General features: G+C 40.4%; 2 protein-coding genes across 3 annotated transcripts in view; both read left to right on the top strand.

Annotated features, from left to right (window-relative positions):
* Nucleotides 1-5,002, top strand: part of SCN2A (sodium voltage-gated channel alpha subunit 2) — a 75,690-nt gene extending 70,688 nt beyond the window's left edge. The window contains 3 exon segments of the mRNA XM_033064300.2: nucleotides 77-181; nucleotides 358-628; nucleotides 1,671-5,002. Of these exon segments, the coding sequence (XP_032920191.1) occupies nucleotides 77-181; nucleotides 358-628; nucleotides 1,671-2,866 (1,572 nt within the window). The 3' untranslated portion in view covers nucleotides 2,867-5,002.
* A 1,414-nt stretch (nucleotides 5,003-6,416) lies between these two features.
* Nucleotides 6,417-23,579, top strand: part of CSRNP3 (cysteine and serine rich nuclear protein 3) — a 103,810-nt gene continuing 86,647 nt past the window's right edge. For both annotated transcript variants that reach the window (XM_033064295.2, XM_033064293.2), the window contains exon 1: nucleotides 6,417-6,705. In XM_033064295.2, the coding sequence (XP_032920186.1) occupies nucleotides 6,699-6,705 (7 nt within the window). In that variant the 5' untranslated portion in view covers nucleotides 6,417-6,698. The remainder of the gene's footprint in view (nucleotides 6,706-23,579) is intronic.

Here is a 23,579-nt window from a genome sequence, read left to right as displayed (position 1 = left end):
GAACAAGAATGATCATTATTTATAAGTAATCAATAAAGACACAGGATTGTAACCAGTTTTTGTCTCTTGGGTTTACTTTGGAGGTCAAGACATTTTTATGACAGAAGAACAGAAGAAATACTACAATGCAATGAAAAAATTGGGTTCAAAGAAACCACAGAAGCCTATACCTCGACCAGCAGTAAGAATGAAAATATTTTCTGTTATTTTTACATCTATTTAAAAAATGGATTTTTTCTATTATGCCTTTTGCTGAAATAAGTTGTAAGCTAAAAAAAAAAACCAAAATGTGATATAAGAAAAGCCTTATTAATCTCAAATACCCTTTTTTTTTTTCTCTTTCTTCTGCTACAACAGAACAAATTCCAAGGCATGGTCTTTGATTTTGTAACGAAACAAGCATTTGATATCAGTATCATGATACTCATCTGCCTTAACATGGTCACAATGATGGTAGAAACAGATGATCAGAGTGAAGAGATGGAAAACATTTTATACTGGATTAACCTGGTGTTCATTGTCCTTTTCACTGGAGAATTTGTCCTGAAATTGATTTCACTTCGTCATTACTACTTCACTATAGGCTGGAATATTTTTGATTTTGTGGTTGTCATTCTCTCCATAGTAGGTAAGAGCAACTCATTTTTATGAAATATCTAATTCTGTGAAAATGAAATATTTTTGTTGTATAAAATCTATTTATATTTTGGTTCAACTTTATCTTAAGATATCTGAAAAGTAAGAGGTTTCACACACTCCTACTCTTTTATTGGTTGAAATTAGATCTTTATTCTGAAATCAGTAGAGATTCCTATTGCCTATGAAAGGCAGTTTTGATATAAATGTACAGTGACAGTTGCAGGTGAAAGAGTCCAGCCATCCAAAATCCAAATCTGTGTGGGACTATTATGAGGGTAGGATGCATACACCACAGACAGCACGGTAAAACCCTTTGCTTACTTCAGTTTTCTTTATCCTGAGCTAGGGTGAGCACTGGAGAAGCAGAGCTGAAGCAGATGTGGTAACGAATAATGAGTCCACTAATCTTTGTTTTATCTAGAGCAGAAAACCGGAAAGAACTTCAGTAAAAAATGTGTTATTTTAACTTTTAAGTACTTCTTAATTTGAAAATCAGTTTTGGTGTATTTGTATAAAAAAAAAGTTATTTTTCTGCTTTGAGATACATAATACAATGTTCAATTTTTTATTCTTCTGTGAATTATAACAAACCTTTTTATCAATTTTTTAGTGCTTGGAATTTCTGTGTCATTAGTAATAAACCTGTGTTTATGTTATTTTATGTATGATTAAGAAGTTGCAGTTCTCTTCAAATATACATGTTTTTTAAAATAACTTGATTACAAGGAGTTTTAATACTACTATGCATATGATCTTTCTTCATATTAACTGAGATTATTTTTGTTACAATTAAACTAAAGAGTATTCCTCTGAACTCAGCCTTTGCTAATATACATACACTAGTTATTAGTTTGTCCTAAAAAAGTATACCAAACACAAAGGCTTTGTAAAAAAACCTGGCTGGCTAATTCCTAAAAATCTGTTTAAGTATCCTAGTCTTCTTAAAGTTCTACAATCCTTGTAGAATATATCTTGAGCAGTGATTTTTAAATGTAATAATACTCTTTACTGATTTAACTCATTTTTTCTAGGTATGTTCTTAGCTGAGATGATTGAGAAGTACTTCGTATCTCCCACACTATTCAGAGTCATCCGGCTTGCCAGAATCGGTCGAATCCTGCGCCTCATTAAAGGCGCTAAGGGAATCCGCACTCTGCTTTTCGCTTTGATGATGTCTCTGCCTGCTCTGTTCAACATTGGGCTGCTGCTCTTCCTGGTCATGTTCATCTACGCAATATTTGGCATGTCCAACTTTGCCTATGTCAAGAGGGAAGTTGGGATTGATGACATGTTCAACTTTGAAACTTTTGGCAACAGCATGATCTGCCTGTTTCAGATCACCACGTCCGCTGGCTGGGACGGTTTGCTCGCCCCAATTCTGAACAGTGGGGAGCCAGACTGTGACCCCCATAAAGATCATCCAGGGAGCTCTGTGAAAGGTGACTGTGGCAACCCTTCTGTTGGGATTTTCTTCTTTGTCAGCTACATTATCATATCTTTTCTGGTAGTGGTGAACATGTACATTGCTGTGATTTTGGAGAACTTCAGCGTTGCTACTGAAGAAAGCGCTGAACCCTTGAGCGAGGATGACTTTGAGATGTTCTATGAGGTTTGGGAGAAGTTTGATCCTGATGCAACACAATTCATAGAGTTCAGTAAATTATCAGATTTTGCGGCTTCATTAGATCCACCTCTTCTCATAGCGAAACCAAACAAAGTCCAGCTTATTGCAATGGACCTGCCCATGGTGAGTGGTGACAGAATTCACTGCCTTGACATCTTGTTTGCTTTCACAAAGCGTGTACTGGGGGAAAGCGGGGAGATGGATGCCCTCAGAATACAGATGGAAGATCGGTTTATGGCAGCCAACCCTTCTAAAGTCTCCTATGAACCAATTACAACCACATTGAAAAGAAAACAAGAGGAAGTGTCTGCTGTCATCATTCAGCGTGCTTACAGACGTCACCTTTTAAGGGTAAAAGTCAAAAAAGTATCATGTATATTTAGTCAGGATAAAGGTAAAGAGGAAGATGATCTGCCCATGAAAGAAGACATGATTATGGATAAACTAAACGAGAACTCCACTCCAGAAAAAACAGATATGACCCCATCCACAACCTCCCCACCCTCTTACGACAGTGTAACAAAGCCTGACAAAGATAAATATGAAAAAGACAAATCAGAAAAAGAAGATAAAGGTAAAGACAGCAGGGAAAGTAAAAAGTAACATAGAACACTGTTTGTAATAAACTGTTTACAGCCTGAAAAAGTATGTATTTGTGTCAACAGGACTCCTGTAGGAGGTACATGCCAAACTGTCAGTTTTTACATATATAGATATATATATAATTATATATATATATATAAGGTCAGTGCCTATAGCAAGACAGTGACCCCTCGTCATCAAACTGCAACTCTGTAAAACAGGGTAACATCTTGACAGGAGGTTGTTGTTTTTAGTACCAGCTGACACTGCTGAAGAGATGATAAAATGGCCAACTAGACTGTAGGGACCAGTTTGAAAAAAAAAGGTGCAAACCTATGAATCTCTGTGTTTAACATGAAATACACAGTACAAAAATTGTATCCACTGTTAGCATTTCAACAGTCACATTTGCCATGTTTTTACAAAAATCAGTGTTGGTGAACTTATCATTTTTTAATTCACAGGTTGTTTACTATTATATGTGACTATTTTTGTAAATGGGTTTTATGTTGGGGAAGGGGGTATGAGGACCAGGTGTTCTACTCTCGGATTCTCTATAATGTACAGACAGAAGTGATTTGCATGAAGGCATGCTGCACTTGTAGTTCATGCATGGGAAAACATGACGTCGCACAAAGCAGCAGTCTGACTACTTCCATGTTTCAGGGTGGCTCTGTATGTTGAGGTGCTTAATAACAGTATCCATCTAGTATCTCATCCAGACAAATCTTAATGTGCCTGTAAAGTCCCATAGAGTCTACAATAATAGAACAGATGTTTATTTTTTCATAAGTCATTTAACAATAGTTGAACAATCTCTGCATAGAAATTCTACCAAGGGACATAGAGTCCACTTCTAATTATTCTTCTGTGGAAAACAGTTTACCTGACCTTGGGAAATTGAGTTTACCAAAAACCTGCAAAACATAAGGATTATGAAGTTGTTCTGCTTCACCCTGCAGTATCATTTAACCATCTTCTGCTCTCAGAAAGGTTGACATTGTATGTGTTGATTAAAAAATACCCTCTATGTAAATAGTTAATTTATCCCGTGGTGCATGTTTGAGCAAACAAATAATGACATGTGCACAATATTTATTGCATCAAATATGTACCACAGTAAGTGTAATTTGCAAGCTCTCAACAGCTAATATGAAGTATTCTGTACCATTATAGATAGTTTGGAAGCTATCACTGATGCATGTTTATCTTGCCTTTGCTGCTGTAATTTTACTCCTTCCACTGTTAAGAGTCTAATATGGGAAGCCATAGCTCAGTGGTTAAGTGAAATAAATTGTTCAATTGGTCATCATTCTTTCACGACATCAAGCAATAGTTTGCAGTTATTTAAGAGCTTCTTGCTTTGCATTCTAAAATTTTAAGTGACTACTGTACGGTGCATATTCTTACTGTACAGGATATGTTGCAAACTGCTTAATCTGTTGAAAACTACATGGATAAAATTTTCTAAGAAAATATAAATACTGTAAAAAATACCATTTTATTTTATTTTTCAGCGTTTTGTACATAAAATAAGAAATGAGAATTATCTTCAGGTTGATGTTACTGTCACTTTTATTACTTTCTATCCATAGCACTTTTTAATTCAAGAACTTCACAAAATAAGAAACAAAGGAAAGAATGGGGTAGCTTTAGGTTTCTGCTTTTTTATTAGTACTGTATTTTTGCACACATTTTAATGTGAAATAAGTTTCAAACTGAGTTCAAAATGCACTTGCTTCCAAATAGATATAACTTGTAATTGAAATGTGGTGGGGAGGATTTGTTTAAAATTCTAGCACTGCCTGCATCAGAAGTTTCAAGGTAGTCTTTTTATTCATGAAATCTTCACCAGTGTTTGTTTACATAGACTATTCTTATTCTTGTTGATTCATGCTGCACTAGAACTATTCTAAATATAATATGGGATCCACAATGTTTTTTTTTTCCACAGGAATTAAATAGCAAACTTGTATAATTGATCACATCAGGACATTTTGTGTTTCTTACACAAGCAAAAATTCGATGTTGACTCCTCCTTTTACAAAAATATTGACTTGTGTGTCGGTGAACTGCATGCAGGAAAATGCTATTACCATAAAGAACAGTAAACCACATTACAGTTGAGCCAAAAGAATAAAGATTTCATTTTTTATTCTATTTAATGGTTTTGTCTTTTTTTTTTCCCCCCCTCAAAACTACTGGAAATCAAGAGGTGCTATGAAAATAAAATATTAATATATAAAGTGTTAGAAATAGATTTTTGAAAAGTAAAATAAAAATAAAAATTGAAGCTGCATGCTTTCTGAAAGATCTTAAACATTTGCATTTACACTCTTGAAGTTATTAATCCTATTCAGGATCTTAGTACGATAATGTTTAAGAGCTCATGATGCTTCAATCCCTTTTTCATATCAGGTATTCTGAGACAACTGGAAAAACAGATATTAAAGAAAGATTCTAGCTACCAAAGCTGCAATGTATGTATTACTTCAACTATATTTTACATTTGAAGAATTATCTTTGTGTTATAAAGAAAAAAATGTTCCTCTCATTATTTTCTAAGAATAATTTATGATTTTGTGCAAAGACATAAGAGCAAAATTTTTAGGTAGCAGTCATATTTGAATGCTATTTCTAAAAAGAAATTTTCCCTGATGTAAATTTAAAGTACTGCCATGAAGGTTAGAGTGATCAAATTAAAAGCACAAACTAATAATCATCACATATTTGCAGATATGGACTCTACATCAGATCCTCTGGAGAGTATTGGGAAAACCAGATGTACCCAGGGATCTGTGTGATGTGGAACTCCGAGCTTTGGGTGCGCACCCCAGCAGAAACACTTGTAAAGGGAGCAGCCGGATGGTGCGTGCCTTCCGTCCGTTCTCTCCGCAATTTTCAACCACTGATGGCCTACTGAGGTTGTTGACTTTAAAAATGAGAATTGCTACTCTCGTGTAGATCGTCAGGCAAGGGTGTAAGATAGGTAGAGAATTAAAAAAAAAAAAAATCCAGAAAGTGTAATTAAAGGACAAGTTTCAAGTTGGTTTGATGGAGGGAATGGTCTTGAAAAAATTGCAGGTTCGTAAGTACCATGTCTGACTTATACTGAAAATAATCAGTATGTGTCTGAGAGGAGTTTGTGCTTACCAGAAGACTAACACAACGGAAGTAATTATTAAATGCCTCGAACAACAAGTGGCTGTGGTTTTGCTTGGGCACCCCCCCTTTGTTTGTTTTGTAAACAAGTCTGTAGCTGTACTGGGTATTGCTGTGACAGTCACGCGGGCACCGGCGATGCCGGGGTGTCCGCACGGCCTCCCCCGGGGGCTGCGCGCGGCTCGGAGCGCTCGCTGCTGCCCCGGCCCCGCAGCGCAGGCGAGGGGCGCTGCCCGGGCACCGCGGACCCGGGCGGGAGGCGGGGGCCCAGCAGCTCCGCAGGGCGGCCCGGGGAGGGCGGAGCGGCCGCGGGAGCCGCTCGGGTCACCCCGCCCCGGCGCTGGGAACGCGCCGCTGCCGCGCTCTCTGCCGGCGATGGAGGGCGGGGGCTCGGCGTCCCCGGGGGTGGCGGCTGCCGGCGCGGGGCTGGCTGGCGAGCCTGGGAGGCGCCAGGAAGCGCTGGAACACCGGTGCCTCAGGTGAGGAGCCGCAAGCGCAGTGCGTGTTTGCCAGCGCAGGGCGGCGGTGGAGCCCGGCACCGCCGCTGCCAGCCCGGGAGATCCGCTGAGGAGAACCAACCCCGCTGCCGTTTGAGTCACCCAGGGATAGCGGCTGTCCCCACACGTTCTGGATCCTCGCCTGTAAGACCGCCTGTCTCTCCGGGCGTTTGTGACACCTGAGGCGCGAAGGGATGCGAGGTGAGGCGGCCTGCGGCACCCCTTTAGGGCTCCCTGGGTTTTGGCTGGCCCTCGGCGCTGCCGCTGGCGCAGCCGCTCCATTGGCAGCCGCTCCATTGGCAGCCGCGGCCTCGGCTCGGAGCCCCGCGCTGTGTGTGGGTCCGCCCGGCTGGGCCCGGCCGGGCCGGGGGTGCCGCGCACAGCGCCCGGGCCTGGCTGCTCGCTGCTCGGGGGCCACAGCCGGCCCGGCACAGCGGAACCAACGGGAGGCGGCTCGGGGCACTCCTGTGTGGTCTGTGCTTCTGGATGGATCCTGTGGGGTTGCGAGACTGTGCTAATCCTGTGTGCGAAACTGTATTCTATATCCACCCAGCACAGCAAACTCTGGAGCAACGAGATACCTCCAGTTCATTCTTGGTGTAAAACATCTTCTGGTCTGAGTAGACAGGAATATAGACAGTTGTGAGAGGCAGTGGCTGACCCGGGCTAGTAGAGCTAAATATTGAACAGATTGCTCCAGGCTGCAAAGCATGCTCAGTTTCCCGTGTTCTTTCACACTTACTGGTTCATACCCACCATGTATTGTGCTGTTCTGAATGAGGATATGTTTTACTGGGGAAAGATTGCTACCAAAAGTCTGCCACAAAAGATTTCGCATCCACATTTGTCACCCTTACTTTATCAGTGTGCAGATTGGAGAATGGATTTTTGCGTAGTGTGCGTGGAAAAAACAAAGCTCTAAGGGATTTGTAAATCTCAGTATGTTTGCCCTGAAAATTAGCAACGTAAATAAAGACCCAAGGGCAAAGGTGCTGGAATGACATAGGGTGATTCCAAAACAACTTACGTGCTTTTTAGTCTTGTCAGAGGAAAGCAGGCTGAACTAATCTCAAATACAGGTTTTAAAAATTGACTGTAAGGAAAGGTCTGCCCTTTTTGTATGCCTGTTCTTATCTGTGGCTGTTATTTCAATATGTTATTTAATTGTTTATTGTTTGAACAGTAGTTCAGGTTAGCTTGGCAACATCTTTCTCTAGTCATTAAAATCTCATCACAATTTGTTTTAGAGAATGCAGTTAAGTGCAGCAAAATGAGAAAATGATAATTTGTGAATAAGCATGCTTTATTTTAGTGTTCTTACGCATCATAAAGCTTTTTAGGTCTTTAACTGTCTTTAGCTTTTACTGTGAAATAGATAGAACTCTCTGCAATACGTGGTAGAAGTTTGGTTGAACCTTGGGGGACCTGTTTATATTTTGAGTTAGGTAGTGTATATGGAACGTAAAGCACTTGAATGTAGATTGGTTTCGTCACTCTGTAGGGACCCTTACTTGTGTAATAGTCTGAAAAGTGTTTGCAGCATGCACTGTTACCTGCTGTGAATTTATCTTTGTGATAGGTCTTGTGTTTTAGTGTTTAGATTTTTGATTCCATGAGGTTGCTCTAATGACAATTTACAATTATTTCCTGTGTCTATGATTGCATCCCAATGGCTGTGGAGGGAATAGGCAATAAGCAACTGCAGGAGGTTGTAATGTGTGTTACAACACGCATTCTCTATTGTAAATTGTTGTATTTTGGAAACAAACGGCCTTGTAGAGATGCTACAGATCAGCAGACAGCCTTGTTTGGCACTTGTCACACTGGTAGCACAGCTTGCTTTAACCACAGACAGATGTTAGTGCACGGATGTACTACATCAGTCTGTTTCTTCAAAGTGAAGGGGGGGTGAATGGGGCTGAGCTGTGGTATGGTTTACTTTCTACAGGGGAATCTTCTACAGGTGTTTGATGGTGACTGATGGTTTTGGTTTAACCCCAGCTGGCAACTAAATACTGCGCAGCTGTTCACTCACTCCAGCAGCAGGATGGGGGAGACAATCAGAAGGGTAAAGTGTGAAAGCTTGCGGGTTGGGGTAAAGGCAGTTCAGTAGGTAAAGGAAAAGCTGCGCACACAAAGAAAGCCAGACAAGACACTCATCCACCAGTTTCCATGGCTGGCTGTTCAGCCATCTCCAGGACAGCCAGGGCTCCACCACACAGAACAGTGACTTGGGAAGACAAACACTGTCACTCCAAACATCCCCAAACATTCCCCCCTACTACCCCCAGGTTTGTATGCTGAGCACAACACCATAGGGTGTGGGATATCCCTGTGCTCAGCTGGGGGCAGCTGTCCTGGCTGTGTCCCCTCCCAGCTCCTTGTGCACCCCAGGGAAGGACTTGACTGTGTGAGCACTGCTCAGCAATGACAAAAATACTCCAGAATTACCAACACTGTTTCCAGACAAATCCAAAACACAGCACCATACCTGTGCTACAAAGCTGCTAGGAAGAAATTTCTCTCTCTCCCAGCCAAAACCAGCACACTAATTTAGAGAAATGTTGAGCCAGATAATATGAAGGTTTGAATGCTGGAAGGCCCCAAACAACTCCCTTGATGAGCCACTGAAAGTTGTTCATGTACTGTAAGTTAAACCCACAGGAGAAATACTGACAAGGTATTCTCAAGAGATCAAAACAACAAGAACTTTATTGACAACTTTAGAAAATCAAAGAAACTTTGAAAACGGTTTAATGCAGCATTCAATCAACATAAAACACTTCTCAAAGCATTAACTTGACCCATTCAACTTAGCAAACTCTAAGCCAGTTCAGTTCTAACTTCTCAAAGATTCCAAGAAGGGGGAATTAGAAGAAAGAAAGACAGAAAAGATACAGAAAAGGACACATGTTGGTACCAACTCCTGGATTCCAGTGGTATTCGGATAAAAATTCCAAGAGGAAGTAGGGTCAAGATGTCTGATAGCTTTGTGTTTGGCCTTAAATACCCCATGGCTTCCTGGGTGGGACTTCTGGTCATTTGGACACTTAGGAGCTGTGTTAAGGCTCCAGAGGTGGGATGTGGAGCATTACCACCCCTTTTCCAGGAGTTGGCAGCCATAGCAGGGCTGGGATACAGCTCTTGGGTGGGGGGTGTGGAGCAGGGCACGGCCTGACCTGCCCATGCCCTCTCGCACATGCACTCCAGAGTGTCTCTAGACATCAGTCTTTTCAGTCTCTCACAGATGTCTCTGGCAGTGGAGATGTCTTCCTAATGTGTGTATGAATCTGAGAAAAATAGAGCATTTGTGTTACTGGAAAAAGGATTCATCAAATAGATGCAGTGTTAAGTGAAGGACTGGTACGTGCATGGGGAATGATCTAGAAGATTTACTATTTTCCTTTGTTTTTTTTCTGTTACTGGTATGCATCCTTGTACTGTATTAGTTACTTTCTTATCCTACATCCCATTTAAGGAATCTTTTATTTTTGCTAATTCTAGAAACTTGTCAAGTGAATAATGCTATACTATTCTGAAAGTAAAATTTTATCTTTTAAAGGTTTTCTCACTGAACTGGTTCACTTTGTTGTAAATTACTTGACCTCTTGAGTCCAGTTTAAATACCTTTGCAGACCTTAAAAAGATGTGGGTATTGCTCTCTCTCTCTCATCCTGTTTGCTCTATGACAGGTAAAAAAGAAAAGCCTGTTGCAATTCCTTTTTCCCAGGCAACTACCCTCCCCATTTGGAATGCCTCCCATTACTGTCAGTATCCTCAGTAACTTGATGATTATTCCAAGCATTTAGCAAGACCTGTGCAGTTCTGTGCCAGAGCGTGCAGGCTAGGTCAAAAAGGAGAGTGGGCATGGCCAAAATGGAGATAGCTGCTCTTATCTGCCCTCCAGGGAGGGGGATGAAATGAAGGTAATCAAAATTAATTAGCTTCAGTGATAATACATTCTGTATAATGTGCTGTCTGATAAGTAAGTGTTGTTAGAACAGATAAAAAAGAATGTATTTCCTAATTAATGGTTCTGCAAAGCAGTCAGGAACCATGAGCCAGTCTGCAGATAAGACTTGTACCTAGTTTCCTATGATTCTTTTTAAATTAATCATAGCCTGATACTTGAGTAGCTATAACGTTAAAAGGTATTTTAAACTTGTATGATACTACTTTGACATATCAAACAGATTTTGCAGGTAACTGTTTTCCAATACTGTTTTCCTCGGGATTCTCCCCAACTTCTTTGTTGTGAAAAGCAGCATAAAATCAGCATATGTGACCTAAAGGTCACATCATTTCAGTGCAGTACTTACCATGTGGTGTTCTCAAAACATTTGGTATCATACACATATTTGACAGGAAAATAAATCTAGTGTCTTGATAAAATTATACTGGGGTGCTGAAAGGGTTATGTTTGAAAGTATGAATTCCATGTTATTACATGAATCCTTTGATCAGCCTGTTGGGGTTTTTTATTCACACTTCTGCAAACTGTTTGTGTTCAAGTGGGAGCTGCATGACTCTGGGTTTGACACTGCTTTTTCACTTTGCTTTGAAGTGCCAACAGCCTTCTCAAAAGGCATGATGTTCTATTTTAGTAATCAAGCACTGGGTTTTGTTACGTGGTGAGGACAGATACAAAGGGCAAATTGCATGTATACCTTTGAAATATTGTTTTGTATAATTGCATTAGAAGTCTTCCTCTATATAGTTCGTCTTATGCAGGTTTTTTTGGGTGTGTGCTTTAGTCTTTTGTCTCTTCTGCTTTTTTGAGATCTGTTTACTCAGTCCCTCTACACAAAGTGCGGTAATGTAAATCACTAATGTGCACTTTGTAGCAAATATATCAGGAAAAGACATATATGGAAGTAGGTATTTTTGCATTGAGTGTAGTAGATATGAAATACAAATTTACCTCATTTTGTATAAACAATGTCTATATATATGATCATGTTTTAGTGAAAATTTGCAAGATATTTGTGGAAGGAGGATGTAGAAGTAAGATTTGAGACAGCATCTTGTTTTCAGGTTTAAAATACTCAAGCATTTTTATACAAAACCCTGGACTATTGGTCATTCACAGCAGACTTGTTTCTGTTATAGCCTTGCTATGTCACAACTGGTTTCTTTTGCAGTTCCCATGGCAACAAGGATTTTTGAACTGCAAAGCAGGATAGTGGTTTGAGGGGATATAAATATTCTTTATTACGGAAGAAATTTTGATCCTTGAAAGCTGATCAGGCAGTCTGCTCTTCTCCCTCAAGTTCCTCCCCTTACTCATCTGTGTTTTGCCCTTATGTTTACACCTAAATGTGAATTCCTATTTGACAAGAATACAGTTACCTGTTTTAATTTTTAGTATAGTATAAGAAATTATGAAAAAATTGTCAAGCTTTACTGTCATGATAGCATAAGAAAACATGTTGTCTTCCAGATACAGTCTCAACAAGACAGCGCTGTACGTACCTAGAGATTTGTATTTGTGAACATTGTATATGCTTATTAAAAGTAGTGAGGGTTTAGTTGCTCAGTATTTGCCATGCTTCTGCTAGTGTTTACTTTGGCTTGAACTTGTTTCCAAGATGCATTCATGAAATATTTACTTCTTTAACACTTACGCTAGATTTTTTAAGTGAAGGATCTCAAAATACTGCACCCAGTTCACAAACTAAAATTTATTAACAGTGGCAATAATTTTGTGTGTTTTTCGCACAATGTCTTTCCCTTACCATCTCAGAGGAGCACAGGTGGTATGGGGGTGTATCCTGAACCAAATACAAATACCAAATACTTTAGGATAAGCCTTGATAGAGTAACTTTGCTGGGGTCATTTTTTCTAAGTTAGATAAGTTTTCTGTGTTGTTGTTTTTCCTTCTGAACATTCATTCCAAAATCAGAAGCCAGTTATTCAGATGTGACAAGTTCCTGTCATAACCCCAAGTTTAGTTTGGGTTGTTTTGTTTTGTAACTGGTAAAAAAGAAAATGGGAATTTTTCAGTTGCTGAAACAAACAGCACAAGTAAAGTAGATATTTTAATGGTGTAAAAGCCTCTGAATAGTACATCTAAGAAATTTATCCACATGGTGTGTGATAGGTAATTTAGAGATGTATTAAAAATACATCTGGAAAGTAAAGGCAGTTGCTAGTGGCCTGCAGGTCTTCATGGTTTGGGCTGGGAGACCTCTGTTTCCCTCTGTCACTATCACCACACACAGATATGGGATTATTACGGATTCAGGAAAAGGAAGAAAACACCACTTTGACCTCTGCAACTGGAGCTTCTCATCCAAAGACAAGCAGTTCTGCTGGAGAAGGATTGTACAGGAAAGAGAAACCTGGTATTTAGTGATAACTTCATCTAAATATCCATTTGTTAAAGACTTTTCACTACCACTGTCACCCGTGTATGTTATAGCTGTAACAAAATAACTTACATATATACATGAGAGAGAAACTGAGCCTAGCACCCAGAGTGAAGCATGAATACCCTGGATACTTATAATTTGTTTTCAAGTGAAGCTAGAATTTCTGGAATGACTAGTTTCAACTTTTTCTTTCAACTAACTTCCCCCAAATCCATTCAATACTGGAAAAATGCTTACAGGCTGCAGAGGTATATAATTCATAATGCTGTATGTGATTCTGGAACATTCTGTTTGGAATTAAAGAAACTCAAGCTGTGAAAACTGGAATTTTGAACGTGGATCTGAAAAGACTTATAGTGATGGACAGCATCTGGCAGTGTATTGCATTGCCCCTCCTCCCCTGACTTCCCAACACAACCTCAACTCACTTGTAAGAGCTTGAAGGTTTATTTTGGCGTTTGTTTTTCTGGCTTTGCTTGTCAGTGCAGTTTTTCACTGAATAATTTGTCCAGTGCTCCCTGTGAGTTCAAGAGAACAGATAATTGCTACCTTGGATTTTAGGCTGAAGAAATGCAAAAGGTTTGGGAAAAGGGATCCCTTAAATGCAGTTAAAGAGTAAGAGGAGTTGAGTAACAAAGTCAGGAATTCTCTGTTGTTTCTGGTGAGGATGTGAGGCTGGTGATTCTGCATGAAGCTCGATGAATGGGTCGAACAACTAGCTTCTGCATCTCTGTTGAGACACATTAGGAGTGACAATGTGATGACATAATCACTGACCCCAGATTGTTCTCGGCTATAAATCCTCTGGTTGTAGTCTCCACTGTTTCTCTGCATGTGCCGTTCACGTTTAAGGGCTTTTCAGATCATCTCCAGCACCATCTGCTGCATAATGGAAAGAAAACAATTGTGCTGTGTGTGGAGCCAGCTGGCTCCCCGAGTGGAGTTGGGGGTTTGCAAAATCCATTTCGTTTTGAAGAACTTGCCTGTCTGCTTGTTCTCACTGCCACACTGAGCACTAGTCACTAGGCTGCCATTATGTTTGAAAAATAAAAAAAAGTAGGAGCTCTTTTACAGGGACATAAGGCATTTTTGAGCTGGTCAGGTATCTAATGTCTTCTCATGCTCCTGTACAGGGAGTACTGCACATCGGGATGTGCCCTAATTGGAAGAAGGGAAACGTTGTATTTGAAGCATCTTGTCAGTATGAGTGTGTTGGTAACACTTGTGCACCGGCTGGGAGGAGAAAAGCAACAGGATTTCTTAACTGCAAGCATTCACTAGGTGTCAGTGCGTGATTGCATCGAGTAATGCTCTCGCTGAGTTCTTTGATTGTGGTACCTCCATTATGAAGAGGGTGAAGAGGGATTTTAAGGAAAATTCCCACTTTTGTTTCCAGAATGCAGTGTGGATTTAAGAATAACTAACGAATAAAAGTAATTACTTCAGCCTTTTTTTTAAGGAACAGTCTGATAAGAACACTGATATTAAAATAAAATTGCTATAATGTTTTGTGCTTAATGAAGATAATTTAACGACTTAGAATAGCTCCTGAATTGATCCCTGTCAGGCTTTCTTGTAAACATCTGATTTATTACTGATGAAACACTCTATTCATACTGCTCCTGATCCTGGGTATGACTAAAATTCCTGTTAGGTTGTGGAAAAATTGTAACTTTTACTGCGATACATTATCTGTAAAAGGAGTACATTTACTTAATTATTATCAAAACTATTGCTTTCCTTAAGAGATGTTAAAGACCAAGTCTGTAAATGTCAGAGAGGAGGAAAATCCCATTAATATGGCTAAAATTGCCTGGTTTTCTGTTCTCTTATCATATTGCATCCCTAGAATGAAATATGTTTATTAGAATATCTTGAATTGCTTACATCTCACTATTAAATGTTTTAAAAAAATTGGACTAAAAGTGATTAAAAATAAATTTTTATACTAGATTAATATTTAGTTTAGTTTTAATAATGAATGGTTAAGGAATTAATCTTTTCAATCTGTATAGAGTGATCAGCATTCATCTAGAAATTTAATTTGTTCCAAAATGGCTATTTTTTCTGATGGTTGTGGAAGTGTTTGGTGAGAACTGTATATTAGCAGGTTAAAATAGCAAAAAGAGTCCTTCATGTGATACATGAAAATACTTGAAATGGCTTTCCTGTATCTTCCAGTTTATATTGAACTTTTCCTATTATATTTGAATCCATAACATTTGAGTGGATGATACCCTTTGCCCTTTCATACTTATTCTATTTACAAGTGAGGCCTTTTTTAGAACTGTTCCAGTTTACCCTCAGGGAAGTGCTAATGGTCATGCTAATAGCCAAGTTAGCTTGGTTACAAAGACAAGTTTTTGACTTGTGCTGTACGCTGTATTTCTACCTATTCAATGTGTGTAACAAGAGATACTGAAGGGATTGTCTGATGGCCAACCTGCAGTATTATCCCTGTCTGAAGTAGCTGTGCAAGGGTGCCACCTTTGGTGCCCTCTTTGTTTGATGGTACCACTTCCCTGTGGGATAGGAACCATCTGACCATCAAAGGTCGATTTCTTCCACCCCAGAGTCCCTCCAGTTACATTTGAGCACTGCTTCTCTCATCGTGGGACACAGCTACCTGGCTGGACACTTTTCAGACAATTTTTGATTGAGTTTATATAAGATCTGTAAGGGGTACAGTAGGACAATTGTGGAGACTATTGTCTGCACCTCTCTTACAGACACACTGAATATAAACACTTGTTCTGAATAAAGGAGAGCTTGAATGACTTCTCGTGCATATGACTTTGTGATTTTGTGGGTCTGAACACTGAAGGAAAGCCTGTTCTCCAGCTTCTATTGCTCATTAACTTCACCAAAAATTATTATCTATTCACAATGATGCAAAATAAAGCAGACTGTGTCACTGCTTTGAAAATCGTTCCTAGCCTAAGGCTTAACGGTTTGTGTAAGAAGTGAGGCTTTTTGGTTTTAATGACAACTTTGGGATTCTTCCAGAACCTCTCTTCAGAAGGTGATCTGTCTGAAAAGAGCTCTCTCTGCCCAGTGAAATTTTTTTTTTGTCTTTCCTTGTTTGACATGTCCTGAGAAAGCTGTTCTAAATTAGTTCCTGGTTGTTGCTTCTGACTACCCTGCTTTTCACTGCCAACCCTGACGTTCTGTTGGTATGGCTCCTTCAAAATTTGTGATTCTGCTAAGCATTTTCTTGCAGGCTGCCACTGCACTGAAGGTGATTAAAAAGGCATTTGCAAGTCAGGAAATCTATTTGATGTCTCTCTGCAGCTACAACTTTGAAAGTAATGCTTACTGTGTTTTTAATAGCCAGTAGAACTTGTGTCTGCAAAACATGTGAAGAAAAATTCAGTCATCTGCATTTCACTGGGGCTTCCACCTTGCTGAAATGGGCACTATGAGATATTTGAATTTATGAGCTTTAGAGTACAGTCAACTCTGTGCACTGGAAATCCAAAGTACTGATCTCTCTTCTGTGGGTGATCTTGTAATGTAGTATGATTTTCTCTTCTACGTGACAGACATGCACTTGTTTATTGTAGTTGAGAGCAGTTCCTAAGAAAATGAGAGACTTGGATACTGTTTTTTTCTTGACCTGAAAATGTTGAAATTGACAGCTGCATCTTTCAGATATATAATGTAATGAACAAGCTATAAATTAATATTGGGAGGATAGCACTAAGCCAGGGACTGCCATTTGTCCTGGTGGATATTGGATGAAATGGGGCATAACACTAACATTGGGCCACTCACTTGTGTTTAGGGATAGCTGGGCTTTCTTGTTCACAAGATTGATTTGGAAATAGAGACTAGACTCTTGTTCCCTGCCAAGTACTTGTTCTCTTTTAGAATGCTTTTGCAGATCTGTACGTGAAGACACAGGTTGATTTTTGCAGAACACTGCTTTCTTTTGTGCAGTGTTCCTGTCTGAAGTTCCTCTCACTTGGGGAATGAGGACATTTTAATTTATCAGCAAAATAATGTACATTTTGAACCTTAGCTATGACAGAGCAAAGAGGTAAATAATGACGTTCCATTTTACAGGGAGAGAAATTAGTCACAGTTTGAATTTCTGAAAAAGCAAGTGATCTTTCTTATCATTTTCCCCTCATTTTTTTAACAGCTCTGCCACTTAAAAGCTTTAAATTTGCTTACTATTCATTCAGTAGCTTAACTTAATGCCCTGCTCATCATCTTTTGTGATTAAAGATCTTTAATCTTTATGTGATGCAGAGCTCACATTTGTTTCATGTACAATGGTGATTTTTCTTTAAAGAGCCAATTTTGTTATTAAAACCAAACACACTAGGACAAAACCATGCATGGAACAGGCATGAGAATGGCTCCAAGGAAGTGGTTGTATTGAAAGGCTGGTAGTACTGGTTAGTCACATGTCGTTATGAACTGGCCATGATTTCCTTGATGCTCTTTCTTTGTCTGTTTTGGTGAGCTGTGCATCAGCGGCACTGGGGAAAAACAGTGAGTACTACCAATAACAACAGTGCATGGCCTTTCTTAAAAGTATGCATGGGGTAAAGGAGGAGCTCCTTCAGTGACTTCAGGAATTAAATTTTGCGCGAGTGTATTTAAAAATTTAATACTTTTATTGGTAGAAATGTACAACAATTAATACGTTATGAAAAAAGAGTTTTGTCTGCATAACATACTTGAGGAGCTGATTCACCATTTGATACCTCTTTTGATCACGGGTTGGCACATGGATACATGTAGTATATGGCACAAAATATAAAATCTAACACAGGAGAAGGGTGGCTTTTAGATATCAGTGTAGCCTTGTGACCTCTCTGGTAATCTGTGTGAACTGACTGTGGGCAGCCCTACAATCCCCAATAAAAGTAAAAGGGCTACTTTTAGGGACCAGTATGAATGAATATCAATGACCAATAGGCGAGGCTGAAGATAGGGTAGCTGTGGACTCATGAATGAAGCTGGAGAGGGTAGAGAGAGCAGAAACTCGCCAGGAAAAAACAAATTAGGAGGATAGGGTCACTGTGCATGTGGTTGAAACCAGGATGATAATACTCAGGGCAAAATTTATCTAAATCTAGTTAATTTTTAATTTTACTCTTGAAAAAAATGAGAGATGCCCACATCAAATGTTTGGAGGAAATGTATTTAGATATTATCCCTGTTCTTAATGTTTTTCCACCTCTCCTGTTTGTGACTAATTGTGGTCTGGCTACTTAAACTCATAATATTTGCCTTCATGCGTACATTTATGTTTCTGTACGTTTTATTAACTTTTAAAGGCTTCATCAGGTCAGTGCATTAGTAGAGGAGGAGGAATATAAATAAAAGAAGAAACTCTTGCATGTAAAATAAGAAGAAAAAGAACCCTTATTAATGGGTGTGTTGGGTGTGTTGACTGAGTAAAATCTCGTAAGGTGCCTGTGTCATAGCAGTGGAAAGTGGTGTTCTTCCCTGGCATAGCTTTCAGTCTGTGTCTGTGCCCCTTTCAAAAGGGGGTAGTACCTCCTCTTTTCCCTTACTGTGCTGTGCCACCATCACTGGAGCAGATAAAGCTGAAAGACGCAAATTTTTATTTACCACTAATAGAACCTGGGTTAATAAACTTTTTCAAGTTTGTTTAATTTTGCATTTCAGTCATGAAGCGTAGGTTATGGTTCAAGAGAGGCTTGTTTTTGAAGTCTGATGTTTTAGGCTTTTGTATTGTTATTTAGTTAAGAGAAGTCAATTTAGGATTTTGGGAAGCACTTATCTGATATAGTTGGCATGCAAATATGCAAAATTGGAAATAATTTCCATGGCAGAAAGCTGCTTTATAAGATAGTCACAGATGAGTTAATGGAAATCCATATATACTCTTGTGCAGAAGTTCTTTGCTTACCTTTTGTCTCTTTGTGCCATTTGTTATACGACTTTTGCTTTGAAGACAGATGACTATACTTCTAAGCTGATTGAAGGAATATAAACTGAATGTTGGTAAGTGGTTGGGAGTCTGAGAGACTTGAAATCTATGTTACTTGAATTTCTAAGAGGTTAGAATTAGTCTAAGATTGAATATATTCTTCAGTTTTGCCTGAGATTTGTTCTCACCTGGCACTGTATTCATGGAGGTTTCTGTAGTGTGGGGGGTTTTGTGTTTTTTGTTTGTTTGGTTTTGGTTTTAATTTTACTTGATTTCACACAAGCTCTCCACATGTATTTTAAGAAGACAGGAACATTTGGTTTGCTTTTCCTTGGTTTTATTTATTAAGGAGTAAAGAAAAAGGTATTTGTAATGGGTGCTGCAGTACTGTTTGTGTTAAAACTATGGCAGGTATTTTTGTCCTTTAGCAGCGCAATAGGCTGTGGAGTCCTTCCCCGCTCGCCCCGTTAAGGAAAGTTCCCAGTCTGCCCATTCCTGAGGCTCTGGCAGTCACACTTCACAGTTCCACAGATGGGACCAGAGCCCCTTAGTGGCAGGTGGCCCCAGTGACCGGGCAGGCCCCTCTGGATGCCCAGCACAGCCCCCTCACACAGCCAGACCGAGCTTCCTCGCCAGTTCCACCCAGGGTGCAGAGCCTCAGGTGTCCATAAAGCCCTTTACTCCTGGCCCAGTAACACAGAGAGCTGGTGCCTCTGAGCAGGGCCCCCAGCAAAGGCTTTGTGCCTTCACAGTCCCAGTGCAGATAAGCTTTGCTTCTCCTCAGTCTTCAGCTCCTGCCGCCCTCTGCATGTCCATCCACCTTGCTGCCTTCACCCAACTCCATCTCCTGTGTAATTAGTAAGTTCCTACTATGTCTGTCATTCACCTGGCCAGCATCACCAGTCTTTGTGCCCTTTGCCATTCCAGAGTTGGCAGTTCATAGCCTCTTGTTTCTCTCTGGCCTCCCACCCAGAGCTCAAGCTGCATCTCCATCTGAGAGCCAAGCAATCTCAGTGTAGTTCTTACAGCTTCTGGATAGGTAATTCCTCCTATTGTAGTGGGAGGAATATATGTAAGTGCCAGATCCACTGACCAGTATGATGTGCCTTATGAAAAAGGACTTGGTTTGTTGATGCTCTGAACTGGAACAAGCACTGTTCAGCTCCTTCAGACACAGTAGAGTCTCCTAGGTTCTGTTAAAGAGTAAAAAAGTGTGAATGCTGTCATTAATTAATCCTGTTCTTTCCTGAAACAGTTTTGATTTTCAAAATATATGGTGATGTGTTTTCATTGTGCATTGCCCATAATTGCCCACCACCTCTTCCAACCGGAACTGTCATCCCTTCAGGCTTCATTGAATGCAGTCAGTAGGGCGTTGAAGCCAGTATGGTTTGTTATGTGGATTCTGCATTTTTACTTTTCTGTTTGACTGTGGTTTTGTTGTGGTTTTTGTTTTTTTTCCCAAAGACTCATGGAAACTGTATCACACATATCCTGTTTGATAGCTTCAAACTACTTAAACCTCAGAATACTGGAATTCTGCAGGCGTTTCTGAAGACTAGATGATGGCATTTGTCTACCACTTGTGAGAAGGAAAAATCCATTTTCCATTTGTTTTCAGTCATATATCATATGTAATTTCCTGGCAATGCCAGCAACTTCAAATTAGGCAAACCTTGGCCTGGGTTCCATAATCAGACATCAGTGGGTTCCAGTTTTTTTGACCATGTAGGATTTTTCTAGGTAGCTGAGTACACATCAGTAAGTCATACATAATTCATGTATTATGTTATCCTTTTTCCCCTCCATTAGTGTTTATTCTGCTTGGGGACCATGGTGGCACATTTTGTAACAGCACCAGATATCCTGAGTTGCCACATGGTACTGGCATTGGCTGTGAAATTCATGTAGTCTTGCTGCTGCCTTACAAGCCAGGTTCCTCCCACTTCCAGTATCCTTGCACAGACATAGGATGCTGAGAAACAGGGTGTTACAATACCTGTCTGTATTAGGAGATCTAGTAGACCAAATGTGTGGAGCATGATGTGCCTTCTTGGGATCCTGCTGGCAGAACCATGAATAAAGGTCTTATCTCTAGACCTGTGTGAGAAACTTGTTTCAATATCCAAGTGTGCATGATACAATTCCTCCAAAGCCATCTTCCTCTGGCCCCTGGAACTTACTATAATAGATAAGGTCTCCTAGATACCAAGGCTGAGCCAAATTCCTTAAGAATTTGGTCACTCTCTAATACTTTGGAAGATAATTGGTTAGAAATTAGTTTGTGTAATTGATCAGTTCACCTTTAGAACTTTTGACTTAGGTTGGATGCTGTTCTTTGTATAAACTTTTTATTGGCTGTAGTTTCAGTCCCCCTTGAACCTATAAATATGACTGTCTCCCCTTTGTCTCCGAGAATCCCTGCTTGACACCCTTCGCATGAAATAAAGATTCTTGTGGAATGTGTCGAGTAAGGCCTCTGGTCTTTCTCTGCTGGCTAATGTAAGCTCCTGAGAGAAGGCTGATCGATATTAGCACTCTCAGGTCCTGGTAAAAGCACTACCAGAGACAAAAAGAAAGCTCACATCCAAGGAACAATCTTTCAGAATAACGATTTTGCTGTGGGAGACCTGAGCTCTTACAACAGGTCAGGTGATAGCTGTTCTGCTCCTGAGCTGGCCAGTAGCCATTGCTTGTCTTAGGCAAATTCCTCAGCCTGCAGTCAGTAGCCTGGTGAACAGACTGGTGACTGTCTCAAGTGTCTGCCTGGAGCATTCTCCAGACCTCAAGCTCCACCCATGCCTTCATGCAGGATGTTAGAGCTGCTCTTGTATACTTGTCAGGAGAGATGTACAGTAATCGATTTTAGTGAAGAACTGTGTGATAAGCTCTCATAAAATGACATAAACTGAGGATAGCTGCTGGGATCCAGGGGCTTTGAGTGCCTGTGCGGTGTGCAGTGTATCAAGTGGATCAAGAGATATTAGTTACCAGTAATCACAGTTCTTTGAGATTTGTACATCTACAAGACCATTTTGTCCTCAGCCGTTGTTTACCTTCTCTCCTACTTGGAAAGATTTGTATTTCCGGAGAAACTCAGATGGTGAAGAAGGTGCTATCCAGTACCCCAACCTGAAAGTTCCTTTAGGAAAGACGCAATCCTTTTGAACTATTTCATACAGGGATTACCAAAAGAAACTTCATTCTTTGTAAGTCAAAGAAAACAGAAGTAAATATTTTGGTAGCCATGTATATAATTGGGAAAAAAAAAAAAAAAGCGAAGGAAGTTGTTGCAGGAATCTGCTTTCTGGTGAAGCTTTCCTATTTTCCAGTGTAATAGCTCTGGAGAAAAAAAAAAAGTGTGTTGTATGGAGTATCAAGTATAGGTAAGTTAAAAATAGGAGAAATAGCCAAACAAATACAAGTACAAAAAGTAATTCCTTGAGCCACAGCAGGGACTAGGTACAAACCTGGATTTGGTTTCTCTTTCTCAGTCTCTGTGGATACGTGGTTAATTAGTCCAATAACGGCACTTTGGAGCTGGAAGGCATTGCTAGGGTTTAGCAGGTGCTGGCTCCGGAGAGGGCTGGTCACGTCCAGGTGCTCTGCCAGGGAGCAGCCAGTGCAGCAGGTGGCTTGGAAAGAGCAGGTGAGACAGAAGCCGAGGCAGCTGAGCAGTGCGGAGCAGCTCTGGCCTGGGGATGGCTGCCAGGCTGGGCTGGAGCCTGCTGGGGAGCAGGGGCTGGGTCAGCCCTCTGGGTTCAGTCAGGAGTGTGCCTGGCCGGCTCCCAGCAGGGCTGCAGCAGTGGGAGCACAGCTCCAGCAGGGACCAAGGGCAAGGGGCTGAACTTGAAGGAAGGGTCCTGGCAAAGGGTGGGCAGGGTCTGCTACTGCCCCCCTCTCTGAGGGCCACCAGCTGTGCTGTCTGTAGGTTGGCCTTGTGCCCAGGCAGCCAAATGATCCCACCTGCACAGGAGAATGTCCTCAGCACCCTGCAGAAGTGAAATTCATATATTTAAAATGCATTTATCATGTAAACGACTTCGTTCAATTCTTGATGTGCAAATCGGGGCAAGTTTCACAAGGACTGTCTGATTCTACTCAGAAATCTGAGGAGAGGCAAGGTTGGGTTCTGGAGATTACACAGACCCCACTGCTAGGGAGGTTTGTGTGTGCAGCCCTTGTGGAGTGTGGGGGAAGCAGCAGCCTACTTAATGCTAATCAGTTTTTGTGTTTTAATTTAGAAACACTGTCTATCTGTCTTAAGAGTTGCTTCATTCTATGACTATTCTAGAGCTGTTGGGGTTTTTGTTGGTAATACTCTCCTATTTTCATAGCAGATTTTGCAAGGCATTCTGATTTACTTGTTTATACTGCCCATTTTTCTGACTAGCTATTCTGATGGTGTTCTGGGGATGGAACAGTGCTGCACCTGGCATCTATATTTAAAAAATGTTTATTAGGTCTAGTTTTGGCCCTACAGTTCTGAATGTCTGCTCAGTTCTCTCAGCACTCAGGCTGATTGAAAGGTGAAGTGTTGGTGCTCAACTCCAAACTTCTTTCTGCAGATCAAAAAGAAAATAAATTGAAAGTCTTCCAGCCAGCTGCTTAGCAGGGCAAAATGTCTGTTTAGGTGTTCCTCAGTGTTCCCTTTTTTCCCACTTAAGAAAATTTATTTTTTGGATTTGAAACCTAATAGTTTTTTAATGCTTGCAGGAAGGGATTTCCATTTTTCTAGGCATCTAAGAAGCGGTTTTATGTAAAACTGAGGTAATTTGGTTAAAAAGACACC

The sequence above is a fragment of the Catharus ustulatus genome, chromosome 7 (assembly GCF_009819885.2).
Source record: "Catharus ustulatus isolate bCatUst1 chromosome 7, bCatUst1.pri.v2, whole genome shotgun sequence".
Lineage (NCBI taxonomy): Eukaryota > Metazoa > Chordata > Aves > Passeriformes > Turdidae > Catharus > Catharus ustulatus.
Note: the sequence above shows the minus strand (reverse complement) of the source record. Positions and strands in the feature narration are given on the sequence as shown.